Here is a 19,433-nt window from a genome sequence, read left to right on the forward strand (position 1 = left end):
TGTAAAGGAGAAGTGTGAGAAAGAGGAAGGCATCTGTGCGTATGTGTGCCAGACCAATAGGTCAGGCAAATTGACTGTGTCACTGTCTCTTTGTGCTTCTACAGTTGTGACTGTTTCTAAAGTTCTTACTTCTCCTTCTATGTCTGACTGAGTCACAGTGAGGTAAGGCCTGAGGTTAACACGCTAACAGGTGAAATGGATGATATGAATCATGTAATGGTTAGTTTGACAAGCACACGATTCACTTTCACAGTTACAAACTCGAAAACCAACTCTACCTCTACCCTCACTCACGGCCCTCTGTCCCTGCATCATCTCAAGGATGTTATTATCCAGGGAAAGTTTTATATACAACCCTCACTAACCCAATGACAACAGTGAAAAAAAAATAAAAAAAATAAATGGGAAAAAACAAACAAACCACAGAGCAAACAGGTAAAATAAATAGAAACTGTACAACACACACAACAAATGTACTATTACAATCATAGGACAAATATAATATAATATAAAATATAAAATATTGCAATATAGGTTGATATACAGCATGAAGAATCAGCTGCCTTAACTGGGGCTTCTTTACAAAATGGGAAACTAATGCATTTTATATGTAGAAATGCAATAACTTTACAGGTCCTAATATAATTTAGATGAAACAAAAACGTATGTCAAAGGGAACAAATCCATTTTTTCCACTTTAACCTGAGGCTGGCTTGCTGGCTGTGACACAAATCGCCCCTCTGGGATAATAAAGTTTACCTCGACCATGACCACGACCAAGTATCATACAACACGAAACTCTACACAGGTTCCAGTTTCCATGTTGCCTTCACGTGCAGGAGCAGCTCCTTCCTCTTGTCTGAGTCGCATGTCGCCCTGAAGTCATTGAGGATTCTGGGCATGCATGCACAAGACTGTTTCTGCTGTGGGTGATAAGTGTCTCCACAGGCTCAGCCCTGTTCACCTGAGCAAACCCACCTCAGACACACGGCGAGCCTCTGTTCAGACGGCCTCATCCCTCATGAATATATTAGCAGAGCTGATTAAAAGATGTAGGGACTGTGGGCAATTCTCAGGAGCAGACGTTCATAACTTGTCTCAAAGTGTAGTAAGTTGTGTCCTCGGTGTTGTGGAGTGACACAGCTCTGCGCTCTTATCTGGAGAACACGGATCGAGTCAGGAAGCGGACGTATGTGTTGCTGTTGTGTAAATGTGAATTATTCCCACTGTGCTTTTTATCAGTCTGCAGGCATGAAACAAGTCTCCTAAATATTCTGGATTTACTACAACTCTGGCTCAGGTTCAACTCTCAATGTCACACATTGCATTTGTCTGTACATAGAGATTCAGACAAGAGATTAATAGATTGGATTTTAATTAAATTAAATTAATTAATTAAATATAGCTGAAGTGTAAACAAAATCTCAAAACGTACTCATGTCCCTTGAATGGTGAGTGTCCAGGGTTGAGACCCTTCTGATGCTTGTATGAATGAATTGCTCATCACCTTCAGCGGAAGACGAGGAGGTGGAGGAGGAGGAGGAGGAAGACAGAGAAAGAGACAGGGGAGGAGGACTCTTTGAGGAATGAGACCTCTTAAAGTGTTGGAGTTTTTTCCTTTGATTTGGAGACGGTTGCCACAGCAACAGTTAATGTGTTCTGGCATTGTCTCAGCAGGTAGAGTTTGGACCCTCACAGCTTTACTCTGCTCAGGCCTGTGTGTTAGTTAATCTGTGCAATCCAATAATCAACCTGGAGGCTCGCTAATGAAGCTGGAGACACTCAATCAGGTCCTTTTCACTGTATTACACAGCAATCAAGCTCATATTGAGTATCGGTGCACGATTTGGCATCATTAACAAAATACTGCATATGTAGAAACTTGAAAAACTAGAAGTCAGTAGAACTTATACCTCATCAAGGCCCAAAAGTCCCTTTGAACTCAATCAAGCTGCAAACACACTTATAGAAATCAGTCTCTTAAATGTTTTTCATCAAGATTCATGAATTAATGCCTGGGAAATTTGTGAAAATGACAAAAATCACCCTACGTTGCGATGTTAACAAAAGTAATAAAAAGAATCAGATCTGCACCAAAATGTAACTGCTTCTTCCCTGAATGATATCGCTTCACTCTACCAAGTTCCGTGGTCATCTGTCCAGTTCTCTTTGCGTAATCCTGTTTACAATTGAACCAGTAAACCTACAAATGGGATGAATACATAACCTCCTTAGCCTTGAGTAGAAAAGGCAGAAAAGGAGAAATCCACATCGAAAGATTAACTTAACCAAAAGGAAACTTCTCTGCGGCTGTTGCTTTTTTTATTATGAATCTTATCAGAGGAGAGAGGCAAGTGAGGAAGGTGAGACCGGTCCACTCCACGTGTCCGCCCTGCCCCTGACACAGTGTGACACAACGCCTCTGCTGGGGGGAACCACTCCATCTCACAGGTAATTAGGTGGAGCAGGAGGGGCACCACCTCACCCTGCCAACCGCCCCATCAACACTGCTGCTCTGACCAGGCCACATATGGCTGCAGGTCTGGGTGGAGGAGACTGAAAGTCATCGGGCTCGTCCATGGCCAGCTCCTAAAGTGATAAATATCAGGTCGGTGTTGATTGTGCCGTCATCCAGGCTTCTGCAAAGGGCACAGAAAGCTTTGTGGGAATATTTCTAATATGCAAATCAAGCCCTCTGTGCGTCACTGTTACAACTGTGAGTCACACAAAGGCTGCAAATTAAGCCAGATTTTAAACGGCTGAAACGTGAGGTGTTTAAAATGCTTCACAAATAAATACTTCCTTGAAACCATTGAATACTGATGCCAGGAAAATGACCTGTATCTCTGAGCTGCTGTGAGATACATGGTGGTTCACGTCCATTATCAAATGAAGTGCTGACCACCTCCACAAGGACGACCCACATTCTGTCTTTCTCCCTCTTTTAAGCTCAGAAAGGACATCATAAAGACTTCTCTCTCACTCCTCTGTGTCTGTAATCGCTGTACAACACACAGTTTCAGGCTGGACTGTGGCCACCAGCGGACCCGTCGCTCCATGAATCTTCACCTTCCTGCACTCGCCCTATACTCGCTCAGGAAAGAAGACGTCGAGAGAGAGAAATGGAAGAAAGAAGAGATGGGAAACAGGGGAGAAGGACGAGACTTTAGGAGGAAATTGAGTTGATGAAACGTTTCTTCACCACGGTTCCACCTCCGACGTGCACAGCTTGCAAGGCACGGGTTACAAATGCACAGTGTGTCTCAGACAGCACTGAGGATGGGGGGGCAGTGCGACTGTGGCAGAGCTGGGAGGAGAAAATTACTCAGTTATATAAATTAATTTAATCAGGGATTTGTTCAGTCAAATAACAACTTTACTTGAATATCAATACGTTTATATTGTACTGTGCTTCCTAAACAGTCGGTGGTTGATTTATATCACACAACAAAATAGTACTTGGAGCACAGAATGTAAGAGAGACAAAGCAATTAAAACACAAAGCTTAAACTGAATGTGACTTTGGCACTGACACACAGGGAACTCGACAGAGAGTGCACAGCCACAGCAGCTTTTTGAAGATATACATAGGTTATAGTTGCTTTGCAAGGATATTCAGCAGGTAAGCTTCATTTTCACTGTTTGTTTTAGGGTGTTAGCAGGATGCTAATGGTAACCAAGCGCTCATTTTAAACAAACAGCAGCTCAGACTGAAGGGGGTGTTATTAGTTTTACAGATATTTGGTCAAAAAGGATCATCGGACAAATTTCAAAGTTTGACCTGAGAAGCCTGCTCGACAAATTGAAAATCACAAAAATTATTGCAGTTAATCTCAAGGGCGACGTTAATGTATGAACCAAATTCAATGTTTATGAGCCCGACGGTAATTTCATTCGTCAAGCTTGTGACGGGACAACAGGAAAGATCAGGGGGGGGGGGGGGGTCACCAAAGTTCATGGAATCACAAATAAAAAACAAGTATTTAACCTCCTCTGCCAGGGAGGTTATGTTTTCTTCCCTGTCAATGTTGTTTGTGTGTCAGTAGGATAACACACAACCTACTGAAAGGATTTCCACAAAACTTGGTGGAAGGTTGGTTCATGGGCCAAGAGATTTGGCTTGGAGCTAGACTGGATCTTTTTTCATTTTCTTTAACATTTCAAAATAGGGTTTTTTTTCCTTTAAATTGTTACTGATAATAATTTGTGGATCCATTATTCATGGTTCTGGGGATTGATTAGTTGCAGCTTGATTGAATTTAATGGGACTGTTGGGCATTGGCAGAGATATGAGCTCTACTGAGTGCCGGCCGTTTATTACTTTATTGACCACTGAGGACAAATTCTCCTTTTTGACACCCTTCATAGTCGGGGACCAGTGACGAGTCGGGTGCTGCACTACTTCCATTGAGATATGTCACCCAGCGGCCTGAGGGCCGTGTCCTCTCCCCCCCCCCCCCCCCCCCCCCCCCCCCCCCACCTTGTGGCCCCCAGAGATGGAGAGAAGTAAGGCAAGAAAAAAAAGTGAGGTAGAAAGTTAAAGGAAACCATGAAACAGGGTGAGCATCAGCATCAGTGTCATTGTGTCACAGCTGCACCGCAGGTTGTGCCAAATAGTGTTAACACAACTGGTGCGATGATTCCCACTGTGACACTGACAGAGCAGAACAGCCCAGCGGTGCTGGAGACAACACATAAAAGACGTGGGTTTGGAGGACGGATGCAGGAATGAAAGCACTGAAAGAAAATAGGGGGGAAAGGAAATGGCCTGAACGTATAGGAGGAAATCTAGGAAGAGAAAAAAAAAATGTCTCCAAGGTTAAGTGAGGTTCAGTTTGATGATTTGTTAAATTCGGGGAAACATGAAGAGCTGAGTCACTTTTTTAAAGTTTTACAAATGAGTTTGTAGAGGAGAGAGAGAGAGAGAGAGAGAGAGCAGATACAACACACTTTAATAGGAGAGGGAAAATAAATCAAATTTTCATATCAGGGCTGCCACGGTCTGGTGGTTCCGGAGCCTTCCAGCTCTTATCTTGGGTCTTTTTTCGTTGTACATTAGTGAGGACACTAGAAGTGACCTCAGGAAACCTGTTATAACTGCACCCGATGTCCGTGCACATCTGAACATTGATTCCTCTGAACAGATCTTCTGCTGAACTCTCCATGTTGAGAGTCCTCCTGCAGGCTGAGGCCTCAGTGGAGCCTGGATGCACTTCTATAATAAACCCTTTTTGTTTATTTGAGACTGCGATTCTAGGTTATGCTTGTGCACGTGCACTGTGCAATTTCGCTTGTATAGCTGCATCTCGCTAGACTTTTCATTTACACGCTTCTGCCAAATGACCCATTCTGAGATGACTGCTGTTACCCCAAACGACTCCCTGTTTGTTCCAGGGAGCTCTAAACGCTGCCACGTCGCTCCCTGTCGTTTGTGGAGATGTTAGCTGTTGTGTATAATAAGATATTCAGGTCTGGTGTTTTGCAGCATTGTTTGTTCAACGGCCCGGAGAAGACGGCGCTGGTTGGATGGTGTTTCCGTCATTAGATGTTTTAATTCAGGCTCCAGTGTAACTTCAATTTAGTGTAAGTGCGAGCAAGTTGACACACATTAGCATATTTGTCAGAGTAAAGCAAGTGTGATGCTCCGGGGGGATAAATGAATATTGGGTTTATTTAGGAATGAATAGAAAAATACTCGCTGAGTTGGTGCGGTTTTGTCTTTTCTGCGGATTTCGGGGAGAGGCAAAGTCATGGGTGTTCCAGCTAATGGAGCCATTATATAGTTCTTGTGAGGGCAATGTGGTTTTTCATTTAAATAGACCTCAAAATCATCATCATCAAATCCACCTTAACGCTTTCCAATTAGCATATAAAGATAGGATGTCCAGCTCCCCCCCCGGTGGCTGTGAATCCGAATGAGATTTCTTCTTTTTTCTGCACCTGCACTCCGGCTCCGGATGAGACAGAGATGTGAACGATGCTGTCTCTGGTGATGTATCGCTACCATTACAGCGATTCATCATCATCATCCTGTGGTAAATCTCTATCATGTACCTTCAGATTCTGTGATTAAACGTGAGACATTTCCTCCGGGGCGTCTGATGGATATTGGTTCCGGCCAAGAGGCCAGAACGTACGGAGGTTATGAAACTCGACATGAATCGTGTCTAGGTTGGAACTTCGCGAGTCGAGTTGTGAGAGAAAATGTCGACATTGCATCAACCGCACTTTGTGTCTGGTAGAGAAATGCTGGTTCCTGTTACAAAGAAGCTTGACGTCTAAAACATGGCCGTGAACAAACCTGTGGCTCATGCACAGACTAAAAACACCAAGATGTCAGGAAACAGTTGCAACCACTTCCTGTGCAAGAATGTAGGGCTGACAGCTCGTTCCACTACAGAGCGCAGAGAAGCGTCTGTGTTTGTGTGTGGGTGTTGCTGCAGATACAGTTCGCTGGCTCAAGGCAGGATGATGCGACACATCTTGGCTCTGTATCATGTGTGACCCTCGGTTACTCATCGATTTTTACTTCTCAGTCCCGAAGATCTTCAGTCTAGTGGACGTTTTTCCACTTTGAAGTGACACAGTGTCCTTGCAGGTCGCATGCCTGTGATGTCAGAGCTGCTAAAACGAAGTGATGTGCTACTTTAAGATGGTTTCCTTCAGAGGCCTGAAAACTCAAAATCTACCATTTCCCAAACGTGCAAATTTTCACAAACAATCAAAGATTGAACTACTCACTCAACAATGTCTTTGATGATAAATATCTAAATAGAAATACATTCAAACAACAATTCTTTGGGACTCTAATTTAAATTTGAGTCAACACTCACTACATTTTAAACGGTAATGCAAAGATTATTTCTTTTAAGGAAACTGCACCAGCTTTGAGGTGTGTAAAGAATTCCATCTACACTAATAGTTAACATAACCGGCATTATAAGAGCGGAGCACCACACAGAGCAGGATGAAAACTACATTCATATCCTTCACACTCTCTTTTTAATGAATGTGTCATGCGCCTATTGACCCATTTAGCCAATTTGTTCACACCATGTGCTATTCCATTCTATTCTATTCAATTCAATTCTATTCAATTGCATTCTATTCCATTCTATTCCATTCTGTGGATCTCAGAGTACAGCTGAGGTAATAGAGCTTGAGTCATAGTTTGGAAGTGTCGGGTGAAATAGCCTGATGTGACCTGCTGTTGGAACAACACCAGAATCATTAGTCTGGGGAGCAGGTCTGTCTGCACCAATTATGTCAGTCCATCAGAGGTTATGTCACTCGCAACTAAAGGGAGGAGAAGAGAGGAGGAGAGAGGAGAAGAGGAGAAAATGGGTGGCGCTGCATATGAAAGGCAGGTTTTAATTTGTTCTTCCCTGTTTTCCTGTGTAGGTAGGTCAGCAGGGGCGTGTATTCGGCGCTTTGGGAATGCAGAATGCAAATGTTTTCGGGCCACGCACACACTTAACGCACACACACACGCACGCACACACGCACACACGCACACACACACACACACACACAGCTGGTAAGAGGCTTAAGCTCCAGCTTTCTCCCATTAAACCATTCCCCTCCTGTTGTGGAAAAGGAACCACCAGCAGCAGCAGCAGGAGCAGCAGCTCAGGATTCGACCACAACCTGAAACCCTGAACAAATTGTCTTCACGTGAAATTTTCTGCTGGGATTTTCTTTCCACCCACAACTGCTCTCCATTACATTTCTGGCAACAGTAGCGGCTCGGTTCGACCAACCTTGCCTTTTGTGCTCATTCAGAGAGGTCGGTGCCCTTGATGAATTGAGCCATTAAGGGAAGCCTTCAGGGCTCTGATGGAGGTCAGTGAAACAAGTTACACTTCTACCGTGACCTTGGTGGAGTTTCCTGGCAAACAAACACAACTGAAAGCAAAGAGGAGCGGTATGAGGCCGAGGCGAGTCAAAGCTACACACCCTCTGACAAATACGTGCAAAGAAGCGTAACTTCCTGCTGCAAACGTTTGTTGTCAGCAAACCAAACCCTCACTTCCACTACTGAGACCTGTTACTCTCAGCCAACACCCTGCGTGTCATCTATACTTCGTAGAATTGACAATTGGGATGGTGCTGTTGAGGAAGCCATTAAGAGGAAGAGGCTGCTGTACGTGTAAATGGCATCTGAGGCCAAACAACGTGGCTGCAAAGCAACAGTCTGCCCAGTGGAGGTTGGCTGCAGGGGTTTTAGTGCAACATCCACCATCAGGTTGCACAAAGTAATGCATAGACAAGCCGGACCATACGAAACTTCACAGACTGCTGCAGCATATGGCTCTGGGTCAGGAGGCAAGACCCCTAATGGGCCCCCAAGATGTTAGGGACTCACGCCCTGAAGGTCTGAGGCAAAAACAAAACAATGACACTAAGGAACACAACTGATGATGGTCGGAAACTTCACACCAAGCTAGTGACCCTCAAAAACCACCGTGTCCCATGTTCTAAAACAAAGATAATCAAAGTCAAAACAACACCAAAAAGCTTTAGGTTTTCTATATGACTCTGGAGAGATGATGGGAGCTTATCTCTCCCTCTCTGTCCTCCTCAGCAGACACAGTGCCACCCTGCCTCGCTCCGCTCTGGATATACAGCATGTAAAAGTACGACAGAAGGAGGCAGTCAGCAGTTTGCGCTCTATCTCTGCACCACAGCTCACAGCTCCACAGAGATGCCAGCCTTCCAATTCATCATTTTGACACTCTATAGTGTTGACTCGCTAAATAAACAAGCTATGGTGCACACCAGCTATCAATAGTTGTCCTCTCTCCTTTTTTGTAAATGCATATCAATATGTTTCTGCCCACAGTAACTGCAAAACAAGCGTAATGAGTGCACAGGGGAGACAAACAAGAGGGAGGGAACATGGAGCTGAATTAAATCAAAATGGAGAAAAATGGACCTGAGACAACGGCAACATATTTTCCCAGTTCACACTTTCCTTCTTCCTCAAGGTGAAATCAGCCACATGACTCTCTCAGAAAGGTTTTCTTTTCCTTTCTTTATTTTGATATCGATTATGCATCCACCAAGGACGCACAACAGTCCCCTTACGAAACCACATTGAAATTCACTAGAAATTCAATAGATTTGAATCTATTGAATTTGAATCCACAAAATGTAATGAATAGTGGTTGAGTAGTTTTTGCGTAATCCTTCTGATAAGCAGACAAAAGCACAACATCCTGGGTGGAGGTAACAATAAATATAACTTGTACAAATGTGATGTTTCAACCACATCACAGGACACACTGTGCACGACGCTTGTTTGCACAGTGTTCATGCAAACACACAGATACAGTAGATTAGGCACGAGCCACCACAGTGTTGAGTTGATTTATTGTTTTGATTGAACATGTTTCTCTCTATGAACATGATCATTCTATGAGTCTCTCCCTGTTCAGATCATAAAGGGCTGTTTGTATTGTTTTTTCATGTGGAGAAGTTGGTCATGGGTCAGGACACCGAGTTTCAGTGCTGCACTCACATCTGGCTGTGCAGCAGGCGTGTGGAACGTGTTGTGAAAAAGGCAAAGTGTTCTTGACTTCATGTCGATAAAGGCCTTTGTTCCCACAGTCACTGCAGATCTATCTTGTTCAGCACTTTGAATCTATATCAAAACACTCACAAACACACAAACACACACATGCAGACATACACACACTAACACAAAAGCACACAGCTGCAGCAACTGGATGTTCCTGTTATTGTTGTTGTGGATAAATCAGAATGACTTTGGTTATTTCTGAAACTTCACAATTACTATATACGTTTTAGTGGAATGTAACAATGTAGAATGTGTTGAATTTCGTACTCACATTGATGTTTCCCTCACTTTTCGAGATTTGGTGATTGGTTAAATTTGTCCCGAGCTTTGGTTCATAACCAAATACCTGCAAAATGAATGATTTACACAACACCCTTAATATCTACCTTCACAGAGGAAGTTAGGTTTTCACTTCTGTTTGTTTGTTTGTTGAAGATTATATAAAAACTATACTGGACAGATTAACACAAATCTTGGTGGAAAGATAATGTTCTGGGACAGACACGAACCAATTAGGAGTTTGGTGTGGATCTGGATCAGGGGGCGGATCCAGGATTTCCTTTTACTTTCTTTATCACTGTGAGAATTTAATTTTTGATTTCATTAATTTCCCAGGGAATAATTCATGAATTTTGATCCAAAAATTAGGCACTTAGGCATTTAGGAAACTGACTTCTATGAATGTTTGTCCAATTTGGTGCAGCTTGTTTGAATGTAAGGGGGCTGTTGGGCCTTGCTAGTGCCTAGTAAGTGCAAGATAAGATAAGATAACACACAACTCTTTGTTGGTAAACATAATACCTGCTAAACATTACTATATTAACATTGTCATTATAGCATCATCTCAAAGCCTCACACAGGCTGCGAAACCCTTGTTTTCATAGATTCAGTGATAAATTGTGGCTACTTGCTCATTCATAAATGCTTGTACAGTATATATAGTGGCAGTCATATGAATTTTTTTTTTATATACATCTTTAAAAAATATTTGTATAATTTCATTTTTTTATAATTGTGCATTTTTCTCCAAGGACTAATGTCACTGTGCAGCTGTAAAGTTTCTTCTTTTTGACTTTTACCTTCTGCTATTAAAGTGGATGGAGTCGGGAAAAAATACTGAATATCAAATTCATCCAAACACTATTTTCAGTCGTTGTGAATAATCCAAACAGGAGAGAAAACTGGAAGCGAAGATGAAATAAAAAGGAATTGAAATAAAACTGCGGTATACGGTGGTCGTAACCCGAGATGAAACGTACACACACACACACACACACACACACGGAGAATGTGCAACATTAATCCTCTTAAATACCATCAGCATATTAAAACAAATATCTGCTGCTGACATGATTTCATATGCTGTCTGGTGTGATATCAATACAAGATCAGCGGCTGGAGGCAATGAACATCCGTTTATGTCTTTAAGCGCTCGAGTGGGTTTGTGGATCAATCGTTCACTTACGTGTACTAGTGTGTGTGTGTGTGTGTGTGCGCGTGTGTGTTTCATTACGGAAAACACACACAGAAGCATTAGTACAGACAGAAAACATGTGAAGATCTGCTCGGACAGCGTGGTACTGAATGAACCACAACATCGGTTTATTGATGATATGCTTGACTGCTTTTCCACTGTGCACAATCCATGTTCAAAAACACTCAATGCAGACTCTGCTCACTTACAGTACGACAAGAATGAATTCTGGAGCATTAAAAAAGGGGGAGGGGGGGCGGGGGCGATATTTCAAAGCACGGTACATAAATATGAGTGATTTTACATGCACAAAGATCCAATGACGAGATTTTTTTTTGCTACTTTTGCTTAAAGGCTGGTGCTGATAGGAGCAGGGGACCGGGGGGGCGGGGCAAGGCAGATTAAACAGCTCTACAGTACAGTACTTGGTTTCCATCACATCACTGACGGGGGGGGGGAGGGAGAAGCAGACAATCCGATTCTATGCTGCGAGAAAGAGAGAAGTACATGGAAAGGGTTTATTTTACTGCTGTATTTTCTGAACCTGGCTCAGAATTGATCCCATTCTGGACGAGTCACAGGAGACGAGTCACAGGAGACGTGGCCGATGGGACTCAGGTTAAAGAACAGGAGAGCATAAGGCGAGAGTCTGTCAGATGGGAGCAGACAGCGGGAGCATCAGGTGGCCAGCCACAAGTTTACACATCTTTTCATCCATCAACGTTATTTTTTAAGTTAAAATGTCTTTTCTTTTCTTTGTTTCCTTGCATCACACTATAGTTTACATACTGTACAATACCCACTGAACTGCCACTGTGTCCGCACACAGGACTGATGAAGACAGAGAGGTGCCGCAGGTTTCTTACACTAACATTCAATACTTAATAAACATGGGAGTGGGCTCACACTCAAACACACACACGCACGCACGCACACACACACACAAATGGAAGAGTTAATGCTTCACAACACAGTCGCATCATGTACAAGGAACTTCATTATTAATTAAAAAAAATCATACAGGAACCTTATTCAGCTATATTACAAATAAAACACGACTTCTTCAACGTTCCTCTCCGGCTGCTGAAAACACGGAGAGAAATAAAATATCCTAACAACACATACGTGTGCATACAGTGGTGTCGGCGGCACGATAACACAGTCCTTCTATTCGTTTGTTTGTCCAAGACGGGCGGAAAGATGGAAAGAGAGGAAGAAGAAGCTGTGTGATGATGAAAGTAAGATTGAAGTGGCATGGGAAGGATTGAGTGGTCCTTTCAAAAGAAAACAAAAGAAAACAAAACAAAAAGTGCCAAGGTAAAGTGAATTCAAGTAATGTGTGCTCTATACACAGGAGAGGGAGGGAGGAGGGAAGGAGTGGGCACGAGTCCTTTGGCTCCTTTTGGCCACTACTGGCTCTTCCTGTGTTCCGTCAGGCTGGTCGACGAATCCGTGGGCGATTCTCCGCGTGCAGCTCTGGAGAGGACGTCGATCCACTTGGCCTGAACTTCTGCATCTTGGGCACTTAGGAGCAAAGTTTGCTGCGCGTGAGTGAGCCGGACTGCGTGTTTCCCCTCGGACTTCTCTGCTGCCGATGGCGGCGACGCGCTCACCTCGAACCCGGGGAGAGGCACCGCCCGCGCCCCTTTAGAGTCCTACAAGAATCAGGACACATGCCATTTTTATACTCATATTCATATTGTATACCATACCTGCCTGTGTATATGTATACTGTGAAATTATTCCTATATATATGTACAAAGTATAACACATTTATCATATTATAAATCATATTACATACCTGCATATTTACTTATAACAGTAATACAGTTTTACACTTTACTCAAGTACTTTTCTCTACCCATAATATATAAATAATCCATTTAATCAATTTTCTATTATTTTCTTTTTATTTGATTATTGTTGCCTATTTGTATTCTGTTTAAAACAATCACATGTCCTCTGTTGCTGTAGCAAGTGAATTTCCCCGACGTGGGATCAATGAACTTCATCTTTTTCATATTTTATCTACAAATCAGAATCATCTCGTGGTATTTAAAATTGATTTTGCCTCGAACAATAAAGCAACAGCTTGTCATTTCAGTTGCACGAGAATAAATTCCGTCCGGCATGTACAATAAACCCTGTCCTCCTCTCTCCCTTCCCCCTCTTCCTTTCTGTATAATCAGGAAATGCTCATCCAACTCCCATTAATCCTAATCTTTGGAATGGCAGCTTTCTGCAGTGGGATTGGGATATTAGTCTTGGAAATGAAACCCGGGGCGGCTTTAACAGCCTGACTTCCCTTCTGTGCCATCCACTGTGATATGAATGATGGCCTCTCGGGGAAAGCTTTCCAAACATGATTGCTCTGGGATATCTTTTTTTTATTATTATTTTATTTCAAGCAATCGTGTAAACCGCTCGTTATTCGCACCTCCTCGGGATGAGCGGAGCAGATGTAGTTGTACACATACAAACCCACGATTTCAAGGAATTACGGTAACGTTGCCTCATCTGGTCGGTGCGAACTAAAGCCCGAGCACACACAGACAGAGGCTATACCTGAGGTCACATCCAGGACAACCAAATCCTCCTGGCCCAAATCTACAGAGCACAGACAGACCCGGCACAGGCAGGATTGAGCAGATCTGATTTACACACAGACACAGACAGACACACACACTCAGGGATGTGCTCTGCGGCTGTACTGCACAGATGTCCTACTTCAAGAGGAGGAGGCTCACGGGATGTATAGGAACAGTCCCAGTGGGTGCAGCAGATTTATAAGAGAGGACTGGTTGTGTGGTCATGTGGATGAACTTTTGCAATGTCTATTGTCCTTTTTGTCTATATATTGGTGTGTGTTTGTGTTTGTGTGTTTGTTTAACTCTTACCTGCCCACTGCTCTGCAAGAACAGCACCAGTGGCTCAGCCTTGGTGACAGCCACCCACATCTTGTTCCAGCTCTTCCCTTTCTCCTGCACTTGGAGGTGGCCGCTCATTAAACAGTTCTCCCCCACTAGAGATGACTGTCTCTGAAAAGGTACAATAATATAGACGTATACACAAATTAATAAAAGGTCCATATGCTGTTAAATGCAATAAACACAACTGTTCCAACTGAGATAAAAGAAAAACACAGATCAGATCAATTATTTTATACCTTTATATTTATTTTATACATATATATTTATAAACAACTTTCTATAGTTGTAATTCATCAAATATACTGTTTTTAGTTTACTATAGTTAATTTACATCCATATATATATATAATATGCTATACTCTATTTAGCACATATAAGGACACGTCTATCTCAATATGTATATATACTTGTGCACACATACATTTTTACCTGCTCGTGCAATCATCCTGTGCCACTGCACTTTACTCAATTACATTTCTATACAAACAATATTTCTGTAGTCACAGGTGTATATTATGTACATATTTTGTATTCTTTATTTCTTTTTTAAATTTGATTGCCTTTTTATATTATATTTCATATATTCTCTTGTCTTCCTCATTCTCACTAGTCTGCTGCTGTAACAGGTGAATTTCCCCGGGGTGTGGATCAATAAAGCTTCATCTTATCTTATAAATTACCTTTTTTACTTTGTTTTTAAAGGTGTTGGCATTAATCATTATTATTAGTATTGGTTGGAATTAGTGTGTAATTGAAATCCGTCTGAATCAGGTCTTGGAGATTTAAATTTGATGAGTGTGTGTTCACCGTTACATAACCAGGATGTAGGACACAGTCAGATTTGTACATTGACAGGTGATCGAGCTCCAGCTGCCCCCTGCTCCAACACCTCTATGGCCCACAGCCCCCCCCTTGTGGTGTCTAATGTCACTGCAGGTCAGACCTTTAGGTGTTTAGTTTCTCCAGTCTGGGCTACTGTAAAAAACATGGCGGCCTCTGTAGAGAGGACCCGCTCCTGATGTAAATATAAAGTATTTAAATATAAAGAGTAAAGAAAACAACAATTAGTACAAATTAGATCAAATACACTCGTGAAAACCACTAGGATTAAGGTATATTTAATTTCTGCCAATAGATCCCTTTCACCTTAATCGTACACACTGAACCTTTAACTGAATGAACTGAAATATTTATATTATAATATATTATATAGTATTATTACATTATATTATCAATATTATATATGACGGTATCCTCCTGTCAGATTAGTGTACAGCGACACCTGAAGCTGCCAGACTGTCGAGTCAGCGGAGACGACTGGTCGTCCCTAAGCTCAGATCTCTTTATGATATTAGTCAAATAGGGATTAGTTGATCTTTCAATGTGAACGTTTGTATATTCACAAGTGTCCAAATATAGAGTGTGTGTGTGTGTGTGTGTCTGTGCGTGTGTGTACAATGATTCCAGACCACACAGGGAGTTCAGTATTCAAACACTGGTCTTAACTACACTTCTGTGCTTTCTCTTTGTTGCCATCAGAGGAATCTGGTTCTGCTGAACCCTGGTTGACTTTCAGCACTGACGTACACAGAGAGATGGATTGGACTGGCAGGAATGGAGGCAGAAAAATAAACTACAATCCACATGCTGCGCAGTCTTTCTCAGTGTGTGTGTGTGTGTGTGTGTGTGTGTGTGTGTGTGTGTGTGTGTGTGTGTGTGTGTGTGTGTGTGTGTGTGTGTGTGTGTGTGTGTGTGTGTGTGTGTGTGTGTGTGTGTGTGTGTGTGTGTGTGTGTGTGTGTGTGTGTGTGTGTGTGTGTGTGTGTGTGTGTGTGTGTGTGTGTGTGTGTGTGTGTGTGTTCTTGGTTTTGTTTGTGTCTGAGTGTGTGTCTCACCTCAGGCGCTGCTTTCCTCTTCTGTTCACTGACTCCGAGATTCTCCAGACTGAGGCTCGCTTCGAAACACTCTGGGCACACTCGGCTCGTTTTGTTGTCCAGGGTCTTTGAGCACTTTGCACAGATGGCCTGCAGAAGGAGCAGGGAAAGAAGAGAGACAGCGTTGAGAAGCGGCTCCGTTGTGAACGGTTAAATGTCTGAAAGAAACGTTCCACTTGTTTTCCAACAAGCAGTGCCTGAATCTATCTCCTTCCGTGTGTGCTCACCGCTCCGCAGGACTTGCAGTGGTGTTTGCGCTTGGTGAAATTGAAGCTCTCGTTGCAGCCTTTACATGTTTGCTTCTCTTTGTCCTTTTTCCTGGAACTCTTCTGTAGGAGAGAAAAAAAACACAACACAGGAGTCATGTGTCGAGGTCGTCAGCCCGGTCATTTTAAGCACAGCTGAACATGAAGGAATGTCTGATGGCTCGTCCCGCTCCATCCTTTGTTTGTCTGGCTGTGTATCTTAAGTTTCTTGTCAAGAGAAGACCCAGGCAGGCGGCCACCCACACAGACACACTATCCTTCTCCGAAAGACAACTGGAGCGGGGGTCAGATGGAGAGAGCAGGCTGCCAGGTTGTTATTCTGAAGGTGAAATTCATCTCCGTTTAAACAGGTAACATGAGAGTGGGAGTGGGTTCGTCAATGGGAACTAAACTGTTTTTTAGACAAAAGAAACAGATTGCCGTTATTATTCTCACCACAATCATTCAGCTTGAGATCAATGAACCTGAGAATTACCAGAGAAAAAACCATCAAAAATACTAACATCTAATTATCTATATGGAGAAATATCAGATGTTTTTAGATACAATTACATAGATATATTTTTCCTTTTTAATGTTATTAAGAGCAGACGTACTTAAAAAAAGGACAGATGCTTAGTTGCATTTGCAGTTGAGCTACTTTAAGTTCCTTAAAACACGTGTGCACCATAGATTGTGTATAAAGATGGACCACGTGTGTCCACTTCCTCCCACTATCCAGAAATTAGGCCGGAATATCCCGAAGGCCACCATCTTGACCATCTAGAGCCAGTGGCAATCAGGGAATAGAGTCACTGCAGAAGGATCCTGGCGATTCACATGCTCGACCAATAGGAGGCCAGTCTCATCTGTCAATCATGATGTTTCACCTTGTTTTTATAGCATAAAAATAGCACAGGATGAAAAAGAGGAGCCGTACGACTATAAGACCAAGATGTCAACTTGGAAAGACAACGAGATTCAAGAATTTTGGGGATAAGGGCCAAAGTCTATGTGCTGCAAACAAAAACATGTGATCTCCACAGCAGAATTTATGGGCCGTTCTCCTGCTGCTCTAACCTGGCGCCAATGCTCGCCTGAATGTTCCAGACATTTTCCTGTTGTCGTGAACGCATCTGACCCAGACAATCTCCAGCTGTGGTTTTCATAGGTATAAGAAAAACTTCAAGTACCACCAACATACCAGGTGACAGTAGATGTTATTAGTATCTTACCCTCTCGTGCAGTCTTTCACTGTCCGAGTCCATGGATTGGCTGCACCAGGGACCCTGAGGAGCAGAACCAACAAAGATTACATTTACTGGAGACGTCAGCGTCCTCCTGCAGTCAGACGTCTTCACCACTAGGTGTCAGTCTTGACCTGCTTCATCTCGTCCTCTGGCTTGTGTCAAGTCACTTGGACGGCATCCAGCTCTGGTCAGCACAAAGTGGGTCAAACCAAATCCATAAGACTTTTGTATATACTTTGACTTTCCCTATTAGGTCATGAGAGAGTTCTGGGAGAAGAGACTCGCAGATGCTACGTGTGTGACTGTTGGGATTGAACACAAAGGAAAAAGCTTCTTAAGGTGTGTGTGTATTGTGTGTATGATACTAGCACATCCATAGATGGACGGTTGCTCAAGCAGACAAAGACCAGAGCATGATGACAAACTCATTTGCAGCTAGCCTCCCGTGATTCATCCCAGAGGATGAGCCACAAACTGAGGGATCAGGGAACTGGGTGACTGACCGGTGAGTCAGGGAGGTGGTCGTCCTCTCGAGAGAAGGAGCTGTTGAAAGCTTTGTTGAACGTCTCGCTGTTCTGCTTGTGCCTCTCGATCGTGGCCAGGATCACCTACGAGTGGAAGGAGATGAAGAGGAGAGGAGATCACGGAGAAAAGGGAGGAAGAAAACAAAGAGAAGAGACGGATTATTGATCAGACACAATGGCCTTTTATGTATATTCATTCTTTCTGTGCTTGTGACGTAAAAATGTTTGATCTTATGTTTAGTGTCCCACAGATTCTGTTTCTCCACTTAAAAGGATTTACTGAAGTGAAACAGAAGAGATCAAAGAAAGTTGAACGCCAGTTTACTGAAAAAAATCGAATGTCTGATCTGAGCATGCACTAAATGAATGACAAGAGCGATGACATCACAGCTCTCAAAGCATCATGGTCCTACTGCTACAACCTCAACGCCAAAGTCCGGAGACCTGTCCCGAGAATCTGTTTTTTCTCTATTGAGTTTAAATGCGACTCTTAGTTTATACTCATTTCCATCCCTCTCTTATCTTACAGACTGAAAACACAAAGAAAAGCTCTCAGGCCCTTTGCAACACGCCCGCCCACGTTTCCAGCTGGTGAAAATGGTTTAATCAGCTTTACTCTGCTGTAATGGGCTAAATGCACAATAATGAGGGGCTTTATTAGGAAATATAATTCCCTGACACACTGAATGAGTGTGGGGACAGTTTTTTTCCCTGTGTGCTAATTCCATTCTTTTACAAACTAGAACTATTGAAGGCACAGGCCCAAAAAGCTGCACGTGTGCACGAGAGACAGACTGTGTGTGGGTGCACTGTATGTGTGTGTGTGTCAGATCCTTGCCTGAATCCAATCTTCCTTCTCTTCAGCTGTCCTGTAAAGCAAATAAAATGAGATGAAACGATTTTGTCAGACGTAAACCCACATTAAAATAAGCATGTACGGAGTCCAAGGGTGTTAGATATTAAATAAGCAGGACATTATAAAATAAACTAGAATTAGCCCCGTGGTTCTATGCCTCCACCAATCAGTGCAGTTCAGTCTTCATACAACATTTTCCAGACTCGTATCTGGTCACCGTAACCTTGATAATCGAATCAGGTCATATTTGAGTCCAAGTGAATAAATAAACATCTACATTAAAATGAAATAAAACAACATATTCATAATAAGTTCTTTAATAATTTCAATATTTACTGGTTACTAAGGTATTTTGGTTGGTTTATATATTTCTATTTTATACATATGATCATGGCAACATGGTGGAAAAGTGGTGAACACTGTCGCCTCACAAAAAGAAAGTTGCCTGTTCGAATCCCACAGTCCTAATTCATGCAGATTGGGGTTAGGTTAATTGGAGACTCTAAACTGATGTGAACGTGAGAGTGAATGGTTGTTTGGATATTGGCCCTGTGATAAACCGGTGACCCGTCCAGGGTGCACTCCGCCTCTCGCCCAATGTCAGCTGGGGTCGGCTCCCCCACAAAGCATCAGCGGTATAGA

General features: G+C 42.8%; 1 protein-coding gene across 5 annotated transcripts in view; it reads right to left on the bottom strand.

Annotated features, from left to right (window-relative positions):
• Positions 1–11,140: 11,140 nt before the first annotated feature.
• Positions 11,141–19,433, bottom strand: part of fgd (faciogenital dysplasia) — a 54,946-nt gene continuing 46,653 nt past the window's right edge. For 4 of the 5 annotated variants that reach the window (XM_034591280.1, XM_034591281.1, XM_034591284.1 and 1 more), the window contains 7 exons: positions 18,774–18,804; positions 17,915–18,019; positions 17,397–17,450; positions 16,144–16,245; positions 15,878–16,006; positions 13,952–14,092; positions 11,146–12,709 (listed from right to left, as the gene is read on the bottom strand). In XM_034591280.1, the coding sequence (XP_034447171.1) occupies positions 12,464–12,709; positions 13,952–14,092; positions 15,878–16,006; positions 16,144–16,245; positions 17,397–17,450; positions 17,915–18,019; positions 18,774–18,804 (808 nt within the window). In that variant the 3' untranslated portion in view covers positions 11,146–12,463. Of the gene's footprint in view, positions 12,710–13,951; positions 14,093–15,877; positions 16,007–16,143; positions 16,246–17,396; positions 17,451–17,914; positions 18,020–18,773; positions 18,805–19,433 lie in introns of all 5 variants that reach the window. The other variant, XM_034591279.1, reaches the window with a different exon arrangement.

The sequence above is a fragment of the Hippoglossus hippoglossus genome, chromosome 7 (assembly GCF_009819705.1).
Source record: "Hippoglossus hippoglossus isolate fHipHip1 chromosome 7, fHipHip1.pri, whole genome shotgun sequence".
Taxonomy (NCBI): Eukaryota; Metazoa; Chordata; class Actinopteri; order Pleuronectiformes; family Pleuronectidae; genus Hippoglossus; species Hippoglossus hippoglossus.